We start from the raw sequence: 23245 nt of genomic DNA, 5'->3' as shown, positions 1-23245 counted from the left end.
ATCGGAGGTGAAAACTACTCGAAAAGAGGAGAAACAAAGCGAGACTAACGCATGCTATATAGCACAACCGAAAGAAGACTGTAAGGAGCCCGTTATGCAGAAAACAACAGTGACAAAAATTTTGCATAAAAGGACGAAATTGCTTGCACATTACTATCTGTAGTGGAAACGGATGTCTGTAGTGGAAACGGAGACGAAAATGAGCCCAAATGGAAAATCTGAGTAGATCGATCTCTACAAACTCACTTGAAGAATTTGTTGACCTGCTAACACTCACCAAAGCTCACTAAAATTTGAGAAAGTGAGCAAACATGTACGGGCAATGCTGGCAACTAAGCTTGAGAGGATGCAACCTACTCTGATACCAATTGTTGGAAATAGGGTTGCAAGAAAATGCAAACAGCTTGGAAAAGAGAGGAAGCTCAAGGCACACGACAAAGAGTAGTATTATTTAGTGTGCAATGGAAAGATAAGATAGCCCTGGAGTGATGGGCGTATATACAATGCACGGGGAAAAACCTCCTAGTGAGAAAAAATGCCCAACGGTCCTAAGTGTGTTCACACACATCACTACCACATGTATATGGTAACAGAACTTTCTCCAAGTGAAGACAAACATACCATACATGGTCGTGCTTCTCGAGTCCGGTACACTTTTCATTGAGATTATGGGTATGGAGAGTCGTGGAGTACATGGTTAAGATGCGACAAGACCCTTCACATCAACTTCCACGGGATGCAAGTCAAAAATCCAAAAGATGCACAAAAGAAAAATGTTAAGTTCATGATAGATGAAAGACATCAATAGTGGTTTGGAATGCATAGACTCCAAGGTAACTGAGGCTTTTTTACAACTTCAATATGTTGCTCCCAACTACCAAACCATCTTCTGCAAACAAGGGAACCACACCCACCCTTTACATGCTCGAGCCAATCTCCTTGAGTGCAATCCGCACTATTCCCTCCATCCGGCTCAGCCTTCATTCTCTACAATGCAAGACAAGGCGGAGGAGCAATGATGAGAAGTATCATCGACTTTGCACTTTATGCCCCGAAAAGGTTTGCAAGTCAAACACTACTTGAGTGTTCAGCTTTTTATCACATTAGAGTTTACTTTCCCCACATTTTCAGCCATGAGGCCTCCCTACATACCTCTCCCAACCATGATATGGCCTCTAAATTGACACTCATTTCCACAATTCTTGAGCATCAAGAGTCACTTATCAACTCAACACACCCAATATGATATGTTTCATATTTGACCTTCGAGGACGGTAATGAATTCTCTCTCTCTCTCTCTCTCTCTCTCTCTCTCTCTCACACACACACACACACACACACAATAATACAAGAAAAACAAAACTTATGTGTGAGCTTAGATGGCCAAGCCAATTCTACATGTGCATAAACACCTCAAGCAAGTACATTCACTAACATTTTATTCATAGGAGGTTGAGGATACATTAGCATGACTTACACTAGAATTTGAGTAGATCAAGTGGGTTAAACCTTGTATTGAAGATTGTAGAAGCTGATTTTTACAAAAAGCAAGTTAGCTTGGGACACTTCCAGGTGAGTTTGGCTTTATGAGGACTGGGCTCCTTGAGATTAGAGGAAAGCCCACTGCAAAAAATTTGATGCTTTGCTTTCATCGATGTGTCAGAGCCTTCCTTAACCTATGACATGTTTGCTGTGGTCAGCTACATCTGACAACTTTGAAAATGCAGTAGACCAACTTGGTTTTGCAGATGTCATTTTCCTTCTACAGATTTTCGTCGGAAAGGGGCCAAGGAAAAGAAAGAGCGGGTTGCTGTGTAACAAGAAGATCAGATGCATCAACAAGGGCTGCTCATAGACACTGTAAACACATGCTGCACACACTCGATCGCTCACATGAACATCTTCAGCAAGTTTTACCTTTGACTGCTGAAGTCTTGGAAACATTCCGATCCCGAGACTTACTATGGACCTCATGAGTCGAAAAAGATCTTTTCAAGCGCATAACTGCAGATAGATAAGCATAGCCTTCATGAATACACTGAAAACTTCCTAGAAATTTTGCACTAGACACCTAGATGCAACCAAAGAATGTTTTCTACAGTCAAGCACAGCCACTCTCGGAGGGCTCACTTGTGAATTCCACATAGATTGCATGCACACGTTTCATTCCCTGTTCTCTTTTAATGTGTTAGTGCCACAAGCGTGTACAAACCTAGCCAAATTCCATGCTGAGGCATGGGCGTGCACTGTATGTGCAAGCACCTTCTTGTAATATGATTCATCACAACACAAAGCAATCAACCAAAATCAGTTCTGATTGATAATGTCTTTGGTCAATCAATGGATCATCACAAACAGAGGCAGAAGCTCCTGCACTAAAGTTTCTGAATTAACTGTCTTACTTGTTTTGCGGCCCTTAGATTCATCATGCTCGGGGGTTGACGGTGAGCAGTGATGGGTGTCAAGACCAGGGACCCTGAAATTCAAGGCTTTTCCACTTGCATGTCTCTTTCTTCCATAACAGTCAAGTATTTTAGGCACAGGTTCACTAACACTTCCACTATCTTCATCTTCCTCTGAGAAATTAGAAGCTGAAGCCTGATCTGAACCAGCTGCAGAATGCGTGTTCCTCCAGTCAAACTTGAGAAACCTTTTAAGATCTCTACCTTGATGGTTTGTGGGAGCCTGTTGCTGAAGAAAGGATGTGATTCTCGAGGCATCGCCTTTTACTTTTGATTGTTGGAAGTTCGGCGTTGATCTTGGAACATTTAAAAGGCCCGAGCCAAAATGATGGATGGAGGAGCTTTGTGCCCAAAACTGTGCTTCCACAAAAACTCTATCTTGAGCAGCGGGAATTTCAAAAGGATCGCATCTAATGGAAATCACATTGTTTTGCAAGGAGCCAGCATATGGCTCAGTCAGCGAGAAGGATGTTAGCTGGGGTTTTTCATCTGAGCATGCAGCACCTTCATAACTTTCACTGGATTGATTACTTCCATGAGCTTCAATAGAAGGACTGAGTTGCATATTGCTCGAAAGAAGCAGGGGACTCAGCTCTCCAGGAAGCATTGCTGCACTGTCAAACCCCTTTCTTTTCACTCCCTTCACAGATTGTCGCTTAGATGCTGGCTCATAACCATCAGCATAATTACCGCTAGAATCTGAGCATATTTGGGCGGTGCATACTGCTGTAGAAGAGGTTCCTCCCTTATCTGATTGTCTCTTAGATGTTGGCTCGTATTCATCAGCATAATTACTAATAGAAACTGAGCATTTTTGGGCAGTAGATATTTCTGTAGAGAGGGTTCCTCCCTTGGCATCAGCTTCTTCTGCCAACAGTGATGCATCATCCGGTGCCTGTTGTCCCAGTGCTACTTCACTTGTTTTTGACACTGATGGTGGTGAATTTATGGAACTAGTCACTCTGTACATTGTACCTGCTTTATTATTTACAGATTTTGGCTGCAAGACACCACTCCGGACTCTTAGTCTACCAGAACCAGTCCCCTTTCTGAGAAAGTTTTTTGGGCCTTCTTTGGCCCCTTCATTGGTGATACTGAGCAAAGAAGTACTCTTGGCCTTGCCATTTGTTCTGGAAGACTTACTTTGGTCCTTGCTAGGAGCAGTAACAGCATGAGAAGTGCCTTCTTTTGTTGCAGCTTTTCTGGCTGCACTGGTCTTCTTCTCAGCAGAACCAGTACTTGTGATGCTCCTATAATGTAGAGAATCCTTTGCTTGGCTAATCCTTTTACTGTTCACAGCAGGCAAAGACCTGGTGCTTTCTCGCATGCTGCTGATCCCCACTCGCTTACTCTCAAATTTAGTTAAGGACGGTCCAGAGCTGCTTAGTGGATTTCCAGTCCTCTTGGAGGTACCTGCGCTGCGAGACCCAGGTAGTGATCCTGGTGCTTCCTTTTTCTTTGAAGTTGCTAGTCCTGCATTAGAAGCTTTTCTAGAAGCCAGCAACTTTGTTGATGAAAGCCTAGAGTTGGATGTTTTCAGTTGAATTGTCTGTGGACTCTTTGCTGTTATGCAATCACTTGCAGTCATGCTATCATTGGTTTGACCTTGTTGACAAGCATGCGACCCATCTAGGCATCTCTGATCTTCCCCATCCTATAAATTTCAGTTAAAACATGTCTGCAAATGTTTATCCCAAGTCCATACTTCACAAAAGTGTGCATGCACATGCATGTAATCATCGTACACAAGCATGTTATGCAACACAAAAATAATGATAAAGAAAATTATACCTTACTCTTCTTGCTCTTTGGTGTATTTGCCTTGTATGTCTGTGCCTTGCCAGCTTGTGAGTTTCTTTTGCTCAACTTAATCGACTTCTCAGGCACTCGAGTGCTGGCTCTTTTGATATTATCCAGGAAGAGTTGAGCAGATTTTGGAGGCAAAGTTGTGTTCTCTTTTGCTGCATAAAAGCGACTTCTCAGTTTCTCTTCCCTTTTTTCATAGTATCGCTCCAGGAATCTCTTTACACGCTCCTCTGATGGCCTAGAAACACTGGAGTCCAGTTGTTGTGGAGGTGCAGCTTGTCCACTGGTCTGCGGAGCATGGATATGGCAGTTTGTTGCAAGATCACCTTGTGAAGAAAGATCACTTGTAGTGTCTTTGGCATTTGAACTTCCAGAGAGTTTTTCTGTGGAGCACTCCATCCACGATAATGAATGACTCGGTGCAAATTCTTGGTATAATGGATTCCATAAACCTGCTTCTTTGTCATTGAATTTTGATGATGATTTCAAATCATCAGAACAGTGTGAACCCGCCCCGTCTCTTCCTCGTACTTCAGAAGGTACCATTTTGCACGAACAACAATCTCCTCTGTTCACCAAGGTTTCTCTTCCATCAATTCTAATGGTTTCAGGTTCTCCATTCAGATTCTGATATTCTTCCCCAATTGAGCTACTGTCAGCACTCGATCTGCTATTTCCCATATTACTTTCTTGTTTCTGGAGCGCATTTTGAGGAAGTAACTCATCATTACTTCTCCTTTCAAAAATAGAAACCATATCTCGCACACAAAAGTGGAAAGGCTTTAACTCTTCTCCACATCTTTGTTCCTTGCAGCATTTTCTGGTCATTTCCATTTCTTCATCCTTCTTTGCACAAGAGTCCACAGAGTGTGAGGCAGAAAATATCTGATTGTTGATCACGATTAGGTTCGACACATTCTCTTGATCATATATTGATTGAGCTCGGTCAACACATTCCTCATTTGATGAACAACATTCATGTACAGTTTTTTTCTTCCTGGCGGCATTGCGGTTGAAACAATGGCTCAACAAGCATTCATGATCAAATGAGTTATTTACTTGAATTGTAAACCTTTTAGGAAGTATGATACACGCAGGATCATACCTGCTTGGATTGCTTACCAATTCGTGCAAATGTTCTCCACTTCTCCCCTGGCTGCTCAGGCTTGAAGAAGGAAACTCTGACTCTGGCAAACATTGGCAAGTAGTCATGTCTTTGCAAGGTGCCATAGAAACAGGGGTGGATACCTTGTGATCTGCCCGTGGATCTCTAAGTGAAGTACGACAACAACAACAACAATTACACCTATGTGAAGTACATGGCGATTCACTGATTATGATTGATGACCTCTCTCTCTCTTTGTAGTTCTCACCCGGTGGCAGGCATTTTTCTTCTGCAGTAACTGTGGGTGAGTTTTGCCAACTGTTGCAAGTGTAAACTTTTGCATCTTCATCACAAGTAAAGGAGTCCTGGGGTGCACAATCCTCATCTACAGCACTGAGGTTTGAAGAGTGTCCTTTTACAGCATGGCAAGTGAAAATCTCATTCTCTTTATCGCGACTGCATGGCCATTCAGCACCGTGAGGTCCATCATAGCCCTCCTCCACCACCCTCGAACCACCACTGTTATTGCTTATGTGTAATTTGCACAGAATGCTAGGTCCTTCTGGGGTTCTTGAAGAGCTTTTGGATTGGATACAGGTGGTTGTTGGCATACTCTCTGCACAAATGCTGGTTTCCGGCCTACTTTTATATAGACTCGTAAACTGAAGACAAGCTTCCCTATAGAATGTCCGCAAGTGTTTCAACATGAGAAGGATACAGAATGAGGAATTGAGAGACAAAGTCTCAAATTCTCGTACCTCAATCGTGTTGCTCCAAAGCAGTCCGAGAACAATATTAACTCTTTGATATGGGCATCCTCAAATCCTGCAGCAATCGCACGAGCAAAAGACATCCCTTGCTCCTTCTGCAACATTGTACGGCGAGCCTCCAAAGCATGCAAGAGCCGCTTCCTATGCATAACAATGAGAATACATCAGCACATTAATGTCGTCTTGAAGATGGCGGGTAGAAAATCCATCAGAAAGACGGCATCTTGCGTTTCCTACACAGCACCTTGAGTTTCCTAGAGTGCTATTACCATCGAGTCCATGAGGATCCTCTTTCTTCTGCAGAATAGGAAAGCACACTGATTGAAGTAAACAAAAACACCCAGAGGATGTAAGAAAGTGTCTTTCTAAGCACCTATAACATTTGGAGAGCTGACACATAAGATCCCTTACTTGAAACACCTTCCCACTGTTTCCTGGGGTTGTTCTTCTTGCACCTGGAATCATTAAAGTCAGCATCGTGAGTTCAAACCACTTGTTATAATCGTCACTAGATGTCAGCCTGTTTCGCCTTTGCTCACTATCATTTTTTATTACTTTAGGGCACATTATCATATAAAAAAAGATTTCCACAGCAATTTTATCCTCTTGGTATGTGTAGACACAGGTCCCAATTGGCTTCTGATTATCATACCTGATATTCTTTGGACTAGGGATAGCTAAGTGGAGATTTGTTTATCAATGTCTATGCAAATGTGAATTGAAATACAAAGCCCATTTTGGCCAGTTTAGTTAGACTAATCAAGCAGTTCAGTTCAAGCAACATGACATGGCGGTGTGCACCATAGGTATATATATATTAAGTACACCAGCATTAATATTATTTTACTATTGAGATTTGATAGTACAATGTACAAGAACTGCATATGCCTGATTGGATGACTTAAACTTCACCGAAAATCGATTCTCCAAAAGGAAGACATGGACTTCTTAAATTGAAAGGAAGTAGCGCTGCCTGTCAAAAGTATTCCTGGTGCAAACATCTTTCTCTAACTACTGTGCACAACAGATAGTAGGCTCCAGGCAGGAAACAAAAATTGCCAGGAAAATTTGAACAAAGATACCCTAATACTACTGTACAGCCACCTTCGGAAAAGTCTCCCATGTTTCCTTGTGAGCCGCAATGGAATGGGAAGAACCCAGTGAGAGGCCTGGCTCAACACTATACATAAAACGTGGTGAGAAACCCCACCATAATAAAGCCTACTACATGGAGACTGGTAAGAAGATTGAGAGACTACCCAGCATAGTGGCCTAAAAGCCCAAATTCAAGATTTGAGGCGGAAATTCAAAAAGAGGGAAGTCTGACCCCAAACTGATATAAAGGCAAAACAGCGTTCCTCCCCGCTGTAGGAAGAGCCAGAGGAGTCATCCCATCTACTGCGAAAAGTGTATTGAGCTCGGGCCTGAAAGACCATGGGTGTGCCAGATGAAGAGGATAGCTGTACGTAAAACACAAGAACATCATGCACTTCCAAATACACCATGTGATAGGGCTGGCTATTGATGCAAATTGCTGATCTCAAGCAGTGTCTGAAAAGTCAGATCCGACACAGGTAACATCTCCACTCTACTGCAAGTACACACACACACACACAAAATGTACATGTGTGTGTGTTTGTGTGTGTGTGTGTGTGGAGCCCTGCACGAGCCCCTGCACGCCTGTCTCCCCACGCCTTTGTCTGTCTGCTCTACGGCACCAGTGCATGACTGCCTGCCCGCCCGACCAGCTGCCCTTGTGTGTTTGCCTGCCCCTACAACTTCCCCTGCACTGAGCTGTCCCCCTCTTCTGCAACGACGGGCAACCAGCAGTTTCTGACAGGTTTGCGTGTGTGTTTAGGTGAGAGTGCTGGTGAGAGTGTGTGAGTGCTGACTACTGCCAACCAGCGTTCCAGTTAATCCAAGGAGCCCGAATGCAGAGCCTGCAATAGTTGCAGAGGCTTTTGACAGGGATGATTTGGACAGGTTACTCAGCGCAGCTATGGTTTGATGTATGCCCTCTGTGGCCTGATGTCCATGCTTTTGTGGTTTATGTACAGCGATAGAGCTCCTTGAATCGGAAAACAACTCTCCTTTGCATTGCGTAATTCACTAGGGATTTGCCTTCTAGCACGGTTTTCTCACTTTATGTTCGACAATCTGTGTGTGTTCAAGGGTCGGAAAGCAATGGGACCTTCCTCAAAGGCCACTTCTGAGATCAAAGCTTGCTTGTATGAGGACTTTGAGGAGGCCCGGCAAGCTTGGAACGGTCAGGCGCCTACTCTTGAGGTGCATATTCCCATGCAAGACCTCATGGACCCAGTTGCGTAGTACGCTATGAATGCAGTTATCTTGCTTTTACCGGGGAAAATGCCTATTGTGCAAGATGTCTGACAATGGGATTTTCCTCTTAAACGTCAAGTTGTCCGTGGCATTTACTTTGGTGCTCATGGATTTTATGAAGTCCTGCTGATGAACACTGAAGCCAGAAACCTCTTGTTGGAGATGTCTCCCCTCTTCTTTAGTACGCAGATGACTCATGTTCTGCCGTGGGCACTCACGAAAGATTATCAAAGTCTTACCCACCATAAATGCCTGGTGTGGGTGGAAACTATCAATTTTCCTTGCACGTGGGGACACTTTCTTCCGTTATATGTTGGGTCCAATGACAACAAGCGCATGGGTGGTGCCTAAAAAGACTGTGAGCATTCGCACTCCACCCTCCTCTCGCAATGATATTCCACTTCTCAATAATAATAAGAATGCATCATTTAAACAACTTCCATGTAATGATAATCGCATGTTGATTGATGCATGGGAAAAAGCGATGCATTCCTATAAGGATGTACTCATTGGTGAAGCCATTTATGTGAAGACGTTCCCTGCACCGAATCAACGTATTGCTTCTAGCACCGATGTGGTGGAAGAAGATGTGCCCATGGGCACTTCTACTTAATCCTCTTCGTTCTCTTGCCACGTGTACATATCCTTTCTTATGCATAATTGTATTAAATGCATCTCATATAATGTGCGTGGGTTATGCTGACAAATGGTGATTAACCCAGCACTATGTACATACATGTAAGGGAAATATAGTTGTCTTGCAAGGACACAATCAGCATGAGTTTGTTGCACAGTGCTCTTATTTTGCGAGGTCCCGGATTGCGTATGCAAGCTTGCGTGGTTACTCGGGATTACTGATGATGGTTAGTCATGAGCTTCAGCTAGTTCTTGTGAGAAACGACCATGCGGCCGATGGATGATTGTGCAGTGTCTACTAAATGGTCAAATCTATGAAATTGGAGGTATTTATGCTTACACAACCTATGGGCAAAGAACCGCCTTATGGCGAGACATCTCCTCTTACCCATGGACCTCCACCGCATTTCTCTGTGGTGATTTTAATAATACTCCGGATACGCATGATAGCACCACAGGCAATTCACACATGTTGCTTGTAGAGAGGCAAGCGTGGGATAACCTTCTTGCCTCTGCAAGATGCTTGATTCGTGGTCTTATCAAGCATCCAGATGTCCCACGCTTTACTTTTCAACATGCTACTCATTCCTCTTATCGTGCACGGTTGGATCGTTGGTATGTACTCAACTTGCAGCAGTATGAGGATTTTGTATGCGATATGAGGATTGACTGCACCTTCCAGAAACCGGATCATCACCCTGTTTTACTGACTTTTCACTTTGGGCAACTCCTTTGGGATCGACCTCTTTCTCGGAAGCGTCTATTGTATATCAATAATGCTTATCTTACTCAAGAGGTGTTTTGTGATATGGTCACTACACTTATTTCTCCCTTGCTTGCGATGGTGGACCGAATGTTAAGCATGATAGAGCATCAAGAGAGCCCAACATTAGAATGCAAGTGGAAAGTTTTCAAAGAAGTAATTTGCTCTTGTGCGAAGGAATGCTTTTCGGTGAAACACGTCTTGCAAAAGGTCTAAGAAGGGTAGCATCAAGAAGAAATGCTTTGACATGGAATGTAGTCAAGCCCGAAAACACTTGCTAAGTTTGGATGTAAGCAAAGACAAAAGCACTTGTTCAAAAAAAGAGGAGAAGGTGGGAAGTCAAAAAACAACTTCTTTCAGCACAAGAGAAAGCACATGCATGTGGCAAGTTTTGGCAAAATCTTAAAGGCAAGCGTGTTGAGATCTTTGGTGACTTGACTCTTGAGGATATGTATACGCATTGCAAGATCATCTATGAGCAACCCAATGTTGATAAGCTGGAGTGTTGTAGCTCTGTTCCGTTTATGCCTCCCTTCTTTACCATTGAAGATGTATGCGCGCTTGAGAAACTTGCTACTCGCAAGACCGGGGACCTTCAAGGTGTCAAGGCTGAAATGATCAAATGGACAAGGGAAAAAAACACGATATTGGATACACGATATGTTTAACCTTGCACTTCAGCATGGCATACCTCATGATTGGAGTACAAATTGGATCAAACCTTTGCACAAAGGAGGAGATGTAAACAATGTGAACAACTATCGCACTATAATGGTTGGTTCTTTGATGGCAAAGTTATTTGGATGTATCATGGAGATAAGATAAGTGAATGGACTGAAAAGAACAGCAAACATGCGCTTGGCCAAGCAGGTTTTCGAAAGCATCATAGTAGTATTGATCACCTTGTTACTCTTCGAGGTCTTATGGAAGCATCTCGATCGAAAAGAAAAAAGTTGTATTGTTGCTTTGTGGATTTCAAGAAAGCTTTCGACATGGTACCGCGAGGAAATCTTTGGAGACATATGCAAAGCCTTCAAGTGCCGAGAGAATTTATGCATGCAATCTTTCGCATCTACCAAAAAGTGATACGTCGACTACGTATGGGAGATGGAATTTCAGAATTTTTTGCAAGCACCATTGGTGTCAAACAAGGATGCCCACTTTTCCCAACCCTCTTTGGGCTACTCATTGATGAATTGGAATGCATGGTTCTTGATTTTATGCAGCAAGAAGGCATAGAAGAGGTTAAGATCGGAAATGCAGTGTTCATGCTTTTGCTTTATAAGTTTATGCCGATGATGTAGTGCTCTTGGCACATACTTTAGAAGATGCACAAGATCGGAAATGCGGTGTTCATGCTTTTGCTTTATAAGTTTATGCCGATGATATAGTTCTCTTGGCACATACTTTAGAAGATGCACAAAAGCTTATGAGTGTCTTGGAACGCTTTTGCCTACATAGCGGGCTAATCGTGAATGGATCCAAAACCAAGGTTATGCTTGTAAAGAACCTCAATGACGAAAATTCATGCATTGTATACAGCAATGAGCAACTTGAAGTGGTAGATAGCTTCAAGTACCTTGGCCTTGAGGTTCCATCGAATCATAAATGGAAGGATTACGCAATGCGTCGCTTGGAAGCCAGAAAGAGGGCTTATTATACATTTGAGAACATGTGCAATGCTGGAGAGATCAAGTGTTGGGCTCTCAAAAAGTACCTCTTTGACACGTTGGTGACACACGTGTTTCTTTATGGAGTGGAGATGTGGGGTGGTAGCATCGAAAAGTCTACTTGGAAAGAGTTTGAGAATGAAGCGTTTTCTCACCAACTTTCTCCAAGTCAAGAGACAAACACCCTACATGCTCTTACTTCTTGAGTCCGCATCGCTTCTTATTGAGGTCTTGGGCATGCAAAGGGTTGTGGAGTACATGCTTAAGACACAACGTAGCCCTTTGTACCGACTTCTTAGAATCGCATGTGAAGCAAGCCAAAGGTCCAAAATACATGCAAGAGCAAAATACTAAGTTCGGGGTGGATGCTTGACATCAAGAAATGGTTTAGAAGATGGGATGCATGTCACTTGGTCAAGGATGCGTCGATCGACTGCCAAGTTAACAAGGCCTTCTTACAACGCCAATTTATCACGGCTTGGGAGAAATCCGGAGGTTCTCGCTTCAGCCATTGCACCACACACGTTGCCCCAAACTACAAATCTCTCTTCTTCTCCGAAGGAGGTAACCGAACCCATTCCTACATCCTTGAGCCCATCTCGTTGAGTGCGATCCGCACCATTTCCTCCATTTGTCTTAGCTGTCATTCTCTACGCTGCGAGACAAGACGTTGAGGCACTGGGAGGAGTCTCATCGACTTTGCACCTTATGCCCTCGTCAAGTGCAATAGAGTGAGTACCACACACTACTTAAGTGCTCAGCTTTTGACCACATTAGGTTCTCTTTTCCCCATATATTTAGCCATGAGCTCTCCCTACATACCTTCCTCTCCCAACCACGATGTGGAGTCTATTGCGACGCTACACCACGTGACATGTTCATCTGGTCCCATACACCGGAGGGTGTGCAGTGACATTTGGATGCATTACATAGCTTTGCAGAGGATAGTGGATTGTCTGTAAACCTTGGTAAAACCAAGGCTATGGTGTTTAACACCACACCGCAGTGGATCAAGAGATCAGCACCCACATTCACTTATGGTCAAAAGACTGTGGAGTACACAGATGCATACATCTATCTTGGGGTAGTCTTCACTGGGTCACTTGGTCAAGGTTTCCCTTGAAGAGAGCAGCACAGACTAGATTGGCTAGAGCATACGAGGCCCTGAGAAGATTGGAGAGGATGTGTTCGCAAGTGCAATTTCGGGAACCCTAAACAAAGCTCTGGCTCTTTGATACCTTGGTAGCTTCAGCTATGCTCTATGGGGTTCAGGTTTGGGGACCCTCTGTGGGTCAAGATGGGTGGAGAGGTATGGAGAGGCCCTTCCTTGATACCTATGATCTCTCCGCTAATTACAGCCAAGGCCTTCGTGCCGTACGAGACCATCAGAGCGGAGTTAGCAGTCCCCCCTATGGAGATAGAGGCGCTTACCGTATCAGTCTCCTTTATGCACAACTTATGGGATACTACTAGAGACGGATATGTCAGATTGACTCTCGAGTCCTCTAGATAGTTAGCTTTACAAGGGGACACATCATGCTGCCATGCACAAATGTCATCATGGTTCCAGATACACAGCTTCAGCATGGACAGACTACCCCCTTCCAGTACTCCCTTGATGCACCATCGTTGTCTCTCACGCGAGTGGAGATTACTAGACTCATTCGTCAGGACCTCACCAGTTGGACAGCAGGAGGACATGGATAGAGCCGACACAGGAATTGGGCACGAAGATGGCTTTCTATAGAGAGCATCTTCTCCAACTCACAAAGGATAGGTTTGTGATCCGACCCAGCTATATGGATACACATCTGCCTCATGGGTTACGATGTGCCAGCGTACGAGACCATCAGAGCGGAGTTAACATCCCCCCCTATGGAGATAGAGACGCTTACCATATCAGTCTCCTTTATGCACAGCTTATGGGATACTACTAGAGACAGATATGCAAGATTGGCCCTCGAGTCCTCTAGACAGTTAGCTTTAAGGGGGGACACATCATGCTGGTATGCACAAATGTCATCATGGTTCCAGATACATGGCTTCAGCATGGACAGACTACCTCCCTTCTAGTACTCCCTTGATGCACCACCGTTGTCTCTCACGAGAGTGGAGATTACTAGACTAATTCGCCACGACCTGACCAGTTATACAGCAAGGGACATGGATAGAGCCAACAGAGGAATTGTGCACAAAGATGGCTTTCTATAGAGAGCATCTTCTCCAACTCACAGAGGATGGGTTTGTGATCCGACCCAGCTATATGGATACACATCTGCCTCATGGGTTACGATGTGCCATCGCTCAGATACGGACTCCCTCGCACCAGCTTGAGATTGAGACTGGTAGATTTAGAGGGATACTCGCATACTCACAGGGGACGCCCATTTTTGGGCTTCCAGTCCCCGCTTTTCCATCCCCACTTGCCGTCCTGCCCTCTTTTTTACACTAAAAATCCATTTGAGCCCCGTCCCACATCCCCACTCCTCGGGACGCGTCCTTGTGACTATGGATATTAGTAGCCAACAGGATATGCCGCCTATGCCATAAAGAGCCAACGACAGAGACGCATTATATATGTCAATGCATAGTGTACTACGAGATACAAGGCCGCTTCCATTGTCTATTCAGAGAAGGCTTTGGACCTCTCTCCAAAGTCATGAACTATCAGAACCAGAGATGTCTGGGATTGTATCTACTTGAGATACACACACAGAGACAGTTTACTGAGGAGTGTTGGAGAAAGACACTCCCAGAGACAAAAAGCTGAGGTAAAGTGGCTTGCTCACTGCTGCTGTAGACTCTCGCTGCCCCCCCCCCCCCCCCCCCCCCCCCCCCTCGCGTGCTGCCCACTGCCCTCCCTCACACTGCCCTCAGCCCCCGCTGCCCCCCGCTCGCCTGTCCCCTCCCGCCTGCCCTCAGCCCCCGCTGCCCCCCCTCGCGCTGCCCTGTTCAAGCCAGTCCGCCCTCAGCCTCAGCCCCTGCTGCCGCCGTACGCCCTCAGCTCTCAGCCCCAACCCGTTTTATCCCCCCCCCCCCCCCCCCCGACTCGGCCCGTTCACCCATCAGTTTGGGCCCTCCGCCTCGGTTACTCCTTGCAGATTCGGCACTTTCGGCATCTATTTCAACTCCTTGGAGCAGTGTTGGCGCGCCCTTTTGCAACACCCTCCCATCGTCCTCTTCTTACACCACAGCAGTAGACACAGATGGAGGCTCCAGCTTCGCCACAGAGGGACTCGCCAGAAGCCCCCTCGCCCGACCCCGCTGAGCCCACCATTCGACTTGCTCTCTTGCCTACAGAGCAAGCGAGCCTTGCCGCCGAGGTAGAGCGATTGCAGGCGACCTCGGTCATCTGCAAGATTCTCGACACCCGACCTAGCAGAGGAGAGCTGCAAGACCTTCTCCAGGCCCGCCTTCTTGCAGAGGTGGGAAAGATTTTGGATGTCCAGATTCTCGGACGGGGTTACTATCAGATCGAGTTTGAGTCCTTCGAGATGGCGTCCAAGGTCATAGCTATAAGTCCACTGGCCATCCGAGCCTCACGTGCCCACTTTCGACAGTGGCGACATGGTTTTGACCCAGCTTTGGATGCTCTAGTAGAGGAGGCAGACATCCCCATCTCAGTCTGCTTTCCGGGTTTACGGAGGGAGTACCTACCACTTCTTTCCAAGATCGGTTCCGCCATTGGGATTGTCCTGGAGACACCTCGCACGGCAGCATCAGTAGCTGCCAAGGCGGCTGGCATTCCCTCAGTTCGAGTTTTGGCCAGAGATACCCACACGCTCCCGAAGGTTATCCTTCTACCTCGGGTGAGTGGGGGTTGGTTTCGACAGAGTGTGGAGTACTCGGGCCTCCCGAACCAGTGCTTCATTTGCCGCCAGATGGGCCATCTAGCGAAGGCCTGTCCACGGAGGAGGCCGCGACCTGCACCACAGCCTCAACCCTAGCCTGCCAGGGCTGGCCCGCAGCCATAGCCAGCGGCACAGCGTACAAATGCAGAGCCACCCTCCGAGCCTGGGGCTCTAGCGGAGGAGGGGTGGCAGCAAGCCCGTGGCCGCCGACGCTAGGGGCCACAGCATCAGCCTGGCACTCAGAGTGGCCCTCAGGTGTGTTGCCAAATTGGCTTTATCTGACAAAAAAATAATTCTAAATGAATTATTGGATTTATAAGTGAGAGGGTTTCCTCGCTTGGAACACCAAGGAAAAATAATTCTAAATGAATTATTGGAATTTTAAGTGAGAGGGTTTTTCTCACTGGAGACATCCGAGTACAGAATATTCCTAGTGCGTCATTCAGAGTAATGACGGGAGCACTGTGAAAGGGAATATCTGTAAGGCCACCAGGAACGGGTACTTCTGATGCGTCGCATCGGATGGGTAACAGGGAGCATCGGGAAGAAGTATCCGACCATCCGGAAAACGGAGATCTCTGATGCGTCATAGGATGGGTGACATAGAGCATCGTGAAGGAGATTGTACCGTAAGTTCGGTAGGAAAGGACTAGGTGATGGGTATTCCTGATGCATCACAAGGTGGGTGACGGGTGCATCGGAAAGGGAATATCCATAGTCGGGAGGAAATTCCAAACTGTGTTAGAATTGTGCACAAGGAAAAAACAAGCACTTGAATGAAGATGGGTTCAGAGGAAACTTTGAGGAAAAACAGATGCTTTTTGAGAAAGCGGGATTGCTTTTCGCAAAAGCAGATGCTTTGCCGCGAGGAAGTCTATGTCTGCATTGCAACTGTGCATGTGATTGCATCCAGGGACGCCTGGGAAGTGCTGTGAAAGCATTGTTTTTAACTTATAAGGTTTTATTGAGTTTTTGGGCAGGTTCAGACTATTTTTAAAATACGTCGGCCGCCCACTTAATAAGTGGGCAACCATCTGATAAATAAGGCAACAGATCAGCCAGCATTTTCCCTCTCTCTTTTCTCGCAGAACCAAAAAAAAAAAAAAAAAAACGGCCGCGATCTCTACGCGAGCAGCTATTCGTGCCCGTTATAAAAGCATCACATGCACTCACTCAGAGGGGAAGACCAATCTCGGCAAGGAGGAGATGCTGCTGCAGATTTCAGCCGTAAAGAAGACGTTGCCGGTGATGCCCATGGCTGCCCCAAGTGTACCAGATGTCGCCAAGACCCAATGCGCGAGTTCCCTCGCGAAGAAGTGTCTACGAAGCGTGTTTCCATCGTGACAAGTTGCTGTTTTTCTCTGTTTTCAGCCCATAAACGTCGTAGACGAGGCTGATTTACGAGAAGGAACCCAAGAACACACCTCTTTTGTGTGTAGGATTGGAGGAGAGGATTTTCTATGGAGAGATCTCTTCCGGGGAATTGCTTTTCGAGAACGGAGTTGCGTTTCGAGCGTCGAGACTTTGAAGGTAACGATTTTCATGTTATGAACTCTGAGTATTTGTTTGCAGGTGTACTTCCTCTTAGTGAGGGAGTAGGAGCAGAGGAAGGTATGAGCCTCTGCAAGAGAAAAGCGCTCTGAGGAACTGGAGCCAGATCAGCCCAAGGGTTTCGTACCCGAGTTTCGGAAGTAGATCCACGGATCGGAGAGACGCAGTCTCTCAAGTTGTGATCCGGAAGTTGGGATTCCCAAGTAAGGACTTTGTGTCCGAGAAAGCAAAGTTGTTCTGCGGGAAGAGGACTCTGGAAAGAGAGTTTCAAGGATGCCATGCCCTGAGTCTCGAAGGTGAGATCCAGAGGCGAGAACCTTGATTCTCGAGGAATTGGAATAAGGAACGGAAGTTCCTTGGAATAGGGTTCCCATAAACGTCGTAGACGGGGCTGATTTACGAGAAGGAACCCGAGAACACACCTCTTTTGTGTGTAGGATTGGAGGAGAGGATTTTCTATGGAGAGATCTCTTCCGGGGAATTGCTTTTCGAGAACAGACTTGCGTTTCGAGCGTCGAGACTTTGAAGGTAACGATTTTCATGTTATGAACTCTGAGTATTTGTTTGCAGGTGTACTTCCTCTTAGTGAGGGAGTAGGAGCAGAGGAAGGTATGAGCCTCTGCAGGAGAAAAGCGCTCTGAGGAACTAGAGCCAGATCAGCCCAAGGGTTTCGTACCCGAGTTTGGGAAGTAGATCCACGGATCGGAGAGAGGTAGTCTCTCGAGTTGTGATCCGGAAGTTGGGATTCCCAAGTAAGGACTTCGTGTCCGGGAAAGCAGAGCTGTTCTACGGGAAGAGGACTCTGGAAAGAGAGTTGGAAAAGAGTTGCAAGGATGCCATGCCTTGAGTCTGGAAGGTGAGATTCAGAGGCGAGAACCTTGACTCTCGAGGAATTGGAGTAAGGAACGGAAGTTCCTTGGAATAGGGTTTTGCCCTAGGAATCGGAAGCTGAAGCTTCCGGGAACCATCAAGTCTTATTCTAGAACGAACGTGGTAATACGTTCGGTTCAAGTGCTTGTATAGACTTCTCAGTAATATAGATACTATTACGGTGGGGGACCAGCCCATCTTCTGGTCCCCAGTACTGTGTCGATCTTCTCTCTCTCTATTTATTTCTCTCTATATCCTCTGGCTTCAGTAATAAGTGATAAATCCTATTTATCCGAATGTATTTTATATTGTTATGCGCTCCCGTTTGTGACAGTGGTATCAGAGCATGGTCTCCTCTCTTTCTCTGTAAAGGAGGACGACTCTGGGAAGATACGGGAAGAAGCCATGACAAGCCAAGAGAGAAGTAAGCAGGCGGAAACCTAAGTCCTACAAGAAAAGCTCGCAGAGTTGGAAAAAAAATTTCTCTCTGCAAGAAGTCGACACAAGACTTGGGATTCTCTGAGAAGGCGACAAGAGCACGATGCTCAAGAACCTAGAGAATCCAAGGAGCGGAATGCTCGAGATCCTTCAAAATCCAGAAAATATCCATGAACGTCAATCCAAAACTATAGCCATGAAATCCCGTCATTTCGGGAAGCATATGAAGAAGGTCTCTAGACCTAGGAACACTCCAGTGACCAGTCAAGTTTGATACTTTTGACGGAAGGGAAGATGTCCTGAAAGCTACTGCTTTCATTCGACAGTTTGAAGTTGCCTTTACAAACGGCAATTTCTGAGAAGCGTCGAAGGTGAGGCATGTAACCAAACACCTCAAGGGGATTGCAAGTACTTGGTGGTATACCAAAGCTCTGCAAGGAACTTACAACAAGACTTGGATTCAATTCAAGGCTGAATTTTCGGACAATATTTTTTTCCTTTACACTTTGAGGAAGGCATCTAAGAAGATTGGGATCGGTTTGCCCAATAGGAACACGAGCGAGTCAAAGCAAGCAGTGGTTCACTCTTGCCAAGGTAGCTCCATTCTTGATCCTCTCTAAGGAAGGAAAGATGAACAAATTTAACGAGACTTTTGCCCAAATTTTGTAAACCCATCTGCAAAATACTTTGGAGTAGATGGTGGAGACAGCAATACAAGCTGAAAGTGTACACCTCAGTGTACATAGAATCTAATCCCCACAGTGGGACGGGAATCATTGAACACAGAAAGTTTGGAGTAAGGGAATTCAATCTAACTCCTGAGTTCTTGAATAGAAGACCCTCGAACTTTAAGTGAGAGGGCAGGTTTTCAATCAAAGTTACATCTTTGAGCAAATCATAAAGTGCATTGTGCTTGTTTGCTCTTTTGCACAAGATATGGTTATGTCTAACTGGGACTACCACTCTCGAGTGTTTATGAGAGCAAGATCAAACTGAAACATTGTTTTCTAAGATGAATTGGTTTGCTTAGCTAGCCGGAAGGTCAACTATTGATCTAGTATTCGGTAATTCCTGAATAGATTACCTGCTACTACTACGGGTAGGAAAATTATGAAGAAACCATTCAGAGCTTTCCAGCAAAGAAAAGCTTTCATCAAGCTTGAATACTCTTTAAGCCCACACCCCCTACCCGGTCAGGAAAGACATGGTAGTGCTTTTCGCACAAGTGAATGAAAACTCTCTTTACGAGGGAAGGAACAAGTCACAACTACGGCCTGTGCTCGAGGAATCCAAGGATTGAAATCCTAGATTATTTGATGAGCGGGTTTTACTCTAAGATTGAGCCAAGAGATCGTCAGGTTAAGCGTCTTCGCTCTAAGGATCTTACGAATGGAAGGTAATTTCCCAGGTTCATTGAAACTCTAACACAACGTAAGAATTATGTACACTTTTGAGTACATGGATAACACACGAAGATGCAGACCTATGCCAAGGAACTGGACGAGAGTTTGTTATACTCTCTTGAGCGCCTTTTTGCGCGCAAGGATATTCCGACACGAGAATCTCTATTTGAGATATGTTTGGTAGAAGAAATTTGAGTTTCTCTACGGAGAAGAGGTTTTCTGATGGTCGTTGATCATTGAGTACGCTATGTGCCTTTACCATTACAGTAGCAACTTTTGGTTGCGGTATATGTTTCTCCATGAGCAGGTCAAGTAGCATTTACACGCTGCTAAAATAAATTGCAACTATTATGTTCATAAGAATATAGTTCACCAACCGTTTCAAAATGGTAAGAATTACATATGGGAGAACATCCCTGAGAATCAAAGAGGGTTCGCTCTATTGTGACAAGGTTTGAACGTACGTTCAAAAAATGCTATGGCTAGAATCCTATCTGCCTGAGATTTTGCAAGGCGTCATTGATGCTCGCAAGGTGAATCATTTTTTAAGATATTGTAAAAAAGAGACTCTAATGGGCGTCTGGAAAACACTGCTGGTGGTAATAACTCGTAGGAGGAAAAGATTGGAAGGAAGTGCCGCCATGCACAAGGAATCTTCCGATTGGAACCGTCCGCCTACGTTGAGCGACAGCCCCAAACAAGTACCTTCTTTAATGTTATCGCAAACTCTGTTTGTGAAAGAAAGACATCGAGCTTAATGCTCTATGACTTGGGCATTCCCTATGTGGGAGGAAACAAGAGGTTTAATACCCTCTAGGCTAACAGCGCAAGATTATGCGCAAGGACAGATACCTAGATTGATTTCTAGGAAGAGTATTCTTCTCGAATTTGAGAAGACGGAATCAAGTTAACAGAGTCTCAGATAACGGAACTTTGGATCAGAACAATTGGCCTACCCAAAGCAAAGGCCCGGAATAAGAACTTACTTTGGTAAGGTGGCACACTTTGTCTGCCACAGGAAGATTCACATGAGCTTAATGCTCTCGACATGCCCTATGCGGGAGGACACAAGAGGTTTAATATCCTCAGGACTAATAGCGCAAGGTTATGCGCAAGGACATAAGATTGATTTCTAGGAGGAATATTCTTCTAGAAATTGAGAAGGTGGAATCGAGTTAACAGATTCTCGGATGAGGAAACTTCCAATCTGTCGAAAAGACGCGAATGACGAGTTCTTACATGGCTCGTAACTTTAATGAAAGGTGAAGGACATCCTCGAGGTACTAGAGGAAGCACATGAACCGGTAAGGTAAGTATTGAATTATTGAATTTTTGTTTAATTTAATTTTTAGCTTCTCTTCTGCGAAAGGACCAGCTCAACTCACCATTGAGCAAGATTTGGAATTTTTCCAATTTCTCCTTGGCAGTTCAATTGGACCTCTACAGTTGAGGACAACTGTTTATAAGTGAGAGGGATGTTGCCAAATTGGCTTTATTTGACAGAAAAATAATTCTAAATGAATTATTGGATTTATAAGTGAGAGGGTTTTCTCGCTTGGAACACCAAGGAAAAATAATTCTAAATGAATTATTGGAATTTTAAGTGAGAGGGTTTTTCTCACTGGAGACATCCGAGTACAGAATATTCCTAGTGCGTCATTCAGAGTAATGACGGGAGCACTGTGAAAGGGAATATCTGTAAGACCACCAGGAACGGGTACTTCTGATGCGTCACATCGAATGGGTGACAGGGAGCATCGGGAAGAAGTATCCGACCATCCGGGAACGGACATCTCTCATGCGTCATAGGATGGGTGACATAGAGCATCGTGAAGGAGATTGTACCGTAAGTTCGGTAGGAAAGGACTAGGTGATGGGTATTCCTGATGCGTCACAAGGTGGGTGACGGGTGCATCGGAAAGGGAATATCCATAGTCGGGAGGAAATTCCGAACTGTGTTAGAATTGTGCACAAGGAAAAAGCAAGCACTTGAATGAAGATGGGTTCAGAGAAAACTTTGAGGAAAAACAGATGCTTTTTGAGAAAACGGGATTGCTTTTCGGGAAAGCAGATGCTTTCCCGCGAGGAAGTCTATGTCTACATTGCAACTGTGCATGTGATTGCAACCAGGGACTCCTGGGAAGTGCTGTGAAAGCATTGTTTTTAACTTATAAGGTTTTATTGAGTTTTTGGGCAGGTTCAAACTATTTTTAAAATACGCCGACCGCCCACTTAATAAGTGGGCAGCCATCTGATAAATAAGGCAACAGATCAGCCAGCGTTTTCTCTCTCTTTTTCTGGCAGAACAGGAAAAAAAAACAAAAAAACAAAAAAAAACAAAAAAAAACGGCCGCGATCTCTACGCGAGCAACTATTCGTGCCCGTTATAAAAGCATCACATGCGCTCACTCAGAGGGGAAGACCAATCTCGGCAAGGAGGAGATGCTGCTGCAGATTTCAGCCGTAAAGAAGACGTTGCCGGTGATGCCCATGGCTGCCCCAAGTGTACCAGATGTCGCCAAGACCCAGTGCGATAGTTTCCTCGCGAAGAAGTGCCTATGAAGCGTGTTTCCATCACGACAAGTTGCTGTTTTTCTCTGTTTTCAGCCCATAAACGTCGTAGACGGGGCTGATTTACGAGAAGGAACCCGAGCAGCAAGAACACACCTCTTTTGTGTGTAGGATTGGAAGAGAGGATTTTCTATGGAGAGATCTCTTCCGGGGAATTGCTTTTCGAGAACTGTGTTTCGAGCGTCGAGACTTTGAAGGTAACGATTTTCATGTTATGAACTCTGAGTATTTGTTTGCAGGTGTACTTCCTCTTAGTGAGGGAGTAGGAGCAGAGGAAGGTATGAGCCTCTGCAGGAGAAAAGCGCTCTGAGGAACTAGAGCCAGATCAGCCCAAGGGTTTCGTACCCGAGTTTGGGAAGTAGATCCACGGATCGGAGAGAGGTAGTCTCTCATGTTGTGATCCGGAAGTTGGGATTCCCAAGTAAGGACTTCGTGTCCAGGAAAGCAGAGTTGTTCTGTGGGAAGAGGACTCTAGAACGAGAGTTGGAAAAGAGTTGCAGGGATGCCATGCCCTGAGTCTGGAAGGTGAGATCTAGAGGCGAGAACCTTGATTCTCGAGGAATTGGAATAAAGAACGGAAGTTCCTTGGAATAGGGTTTTGCCCTAGGAATCGGAAGCTGAGGCTTCCGGGAACCATCAAGTCTTATTCTAGAACGAACGTGGTAATACGTTCGGTTCAAGTGCTTGTATAGACTTCTCCTCAGTAATAAAGATACTATTACGGGGGGGGGACCAACCCATCTTCTAGTCCCCAGTACTGTGTCGATCTTCTCACTCTCTATCTCTCTCTCTATTTATTTCTCTCTATATCCTTTGGCTTCAGTAATAAGTGATAAATCCTATTTATCCGAATGTATTTTATATTGTTATGCGCTCCCGTTTGTGACAAGGTGCCTACTCAGCAGCAGTGGGTTCCCACGGGGAACCGTTTTGGTCCTCTCGAGCACGAGGAGATCCCTACGCCAGCCTCCACCTCCGCTTCTCCCTCGACAGTCGCTCCCCCCCCCCC

At 45.3% G+C, this 23245-nt stretch overlaps 1 protein-coding gene across 6 annotated transcripts in view; it reads right to left on the bottom strand.

The window, feature by feature from the left end:
* Window positions 1–1490: 1490 nt before the first annotated feature.
* Window positions 1491–23245, bottom strand: part of LOC147464281 (uncharacterized) — a 73678-nt gene continuing 51923 nt past the window's right edge. The window contains exons 5-13 of one of the 6 annotated variants that reach the window (XM_086513848.1): window positions 6555–6598; window positions 6388–6440; window positions 6132–6284; window positions 5642–6051; window positions 5374–5455; window positions 4254–5265; window positions 2403–4116; window positions 1918–2004; window positions 1491–1810 (exon numbers count right to left, since the gene is read on the bottom strand). In XM_086513848.1, the coding sequence (XP_086369974.1) occupies window positions 1752–1810; window positions 1918–2004; window positions 2403–4116; window positions 4254–5265; window positions 5374–5455; window positions 5642–6051; window positions 6132–6284; window positions 6388–6440; window positions 6555–6598 (3614 nt within the window). In that variant the 3' untranslated portion in view covers window positions 1491–1751. Of the gene's footprint in view, window positions 1811–1917; window positions 2005–2402; window positions 4117–4253; window positions 6052–6131; window positions 6285–6387; window positions 6461–6516; window positions 6599–23245 lie in introns of those variants that run through there. The other 5 variants (XM_086513841.1, XM_086513844.1, XM_086513838.1 and 2 more) reach the window with 5 other exon arrangements.

The sequence above is a fragment of the Adiantum capillus-veneris genome, chromosome 1 (genome assembly GCF_014529385.1).
Source record: "Adiantum capillus-veneris isolate H3 chromosome 1, ASM1452938v2, whole genome shotgun sequence".
Taxonomy (NCBI): Eukaryota; Viridiplantae; Streptophyta; class Polypodiopsida; order Polypodiales; family Pteridaceae; genus Adiantum; species Adiantum capillus-veneris.
The sequence above is the reverse complement of the archived record's forward strand: the minus strand, read 5'-3'. Positions and strand labels throughout refer to the sequence as shown.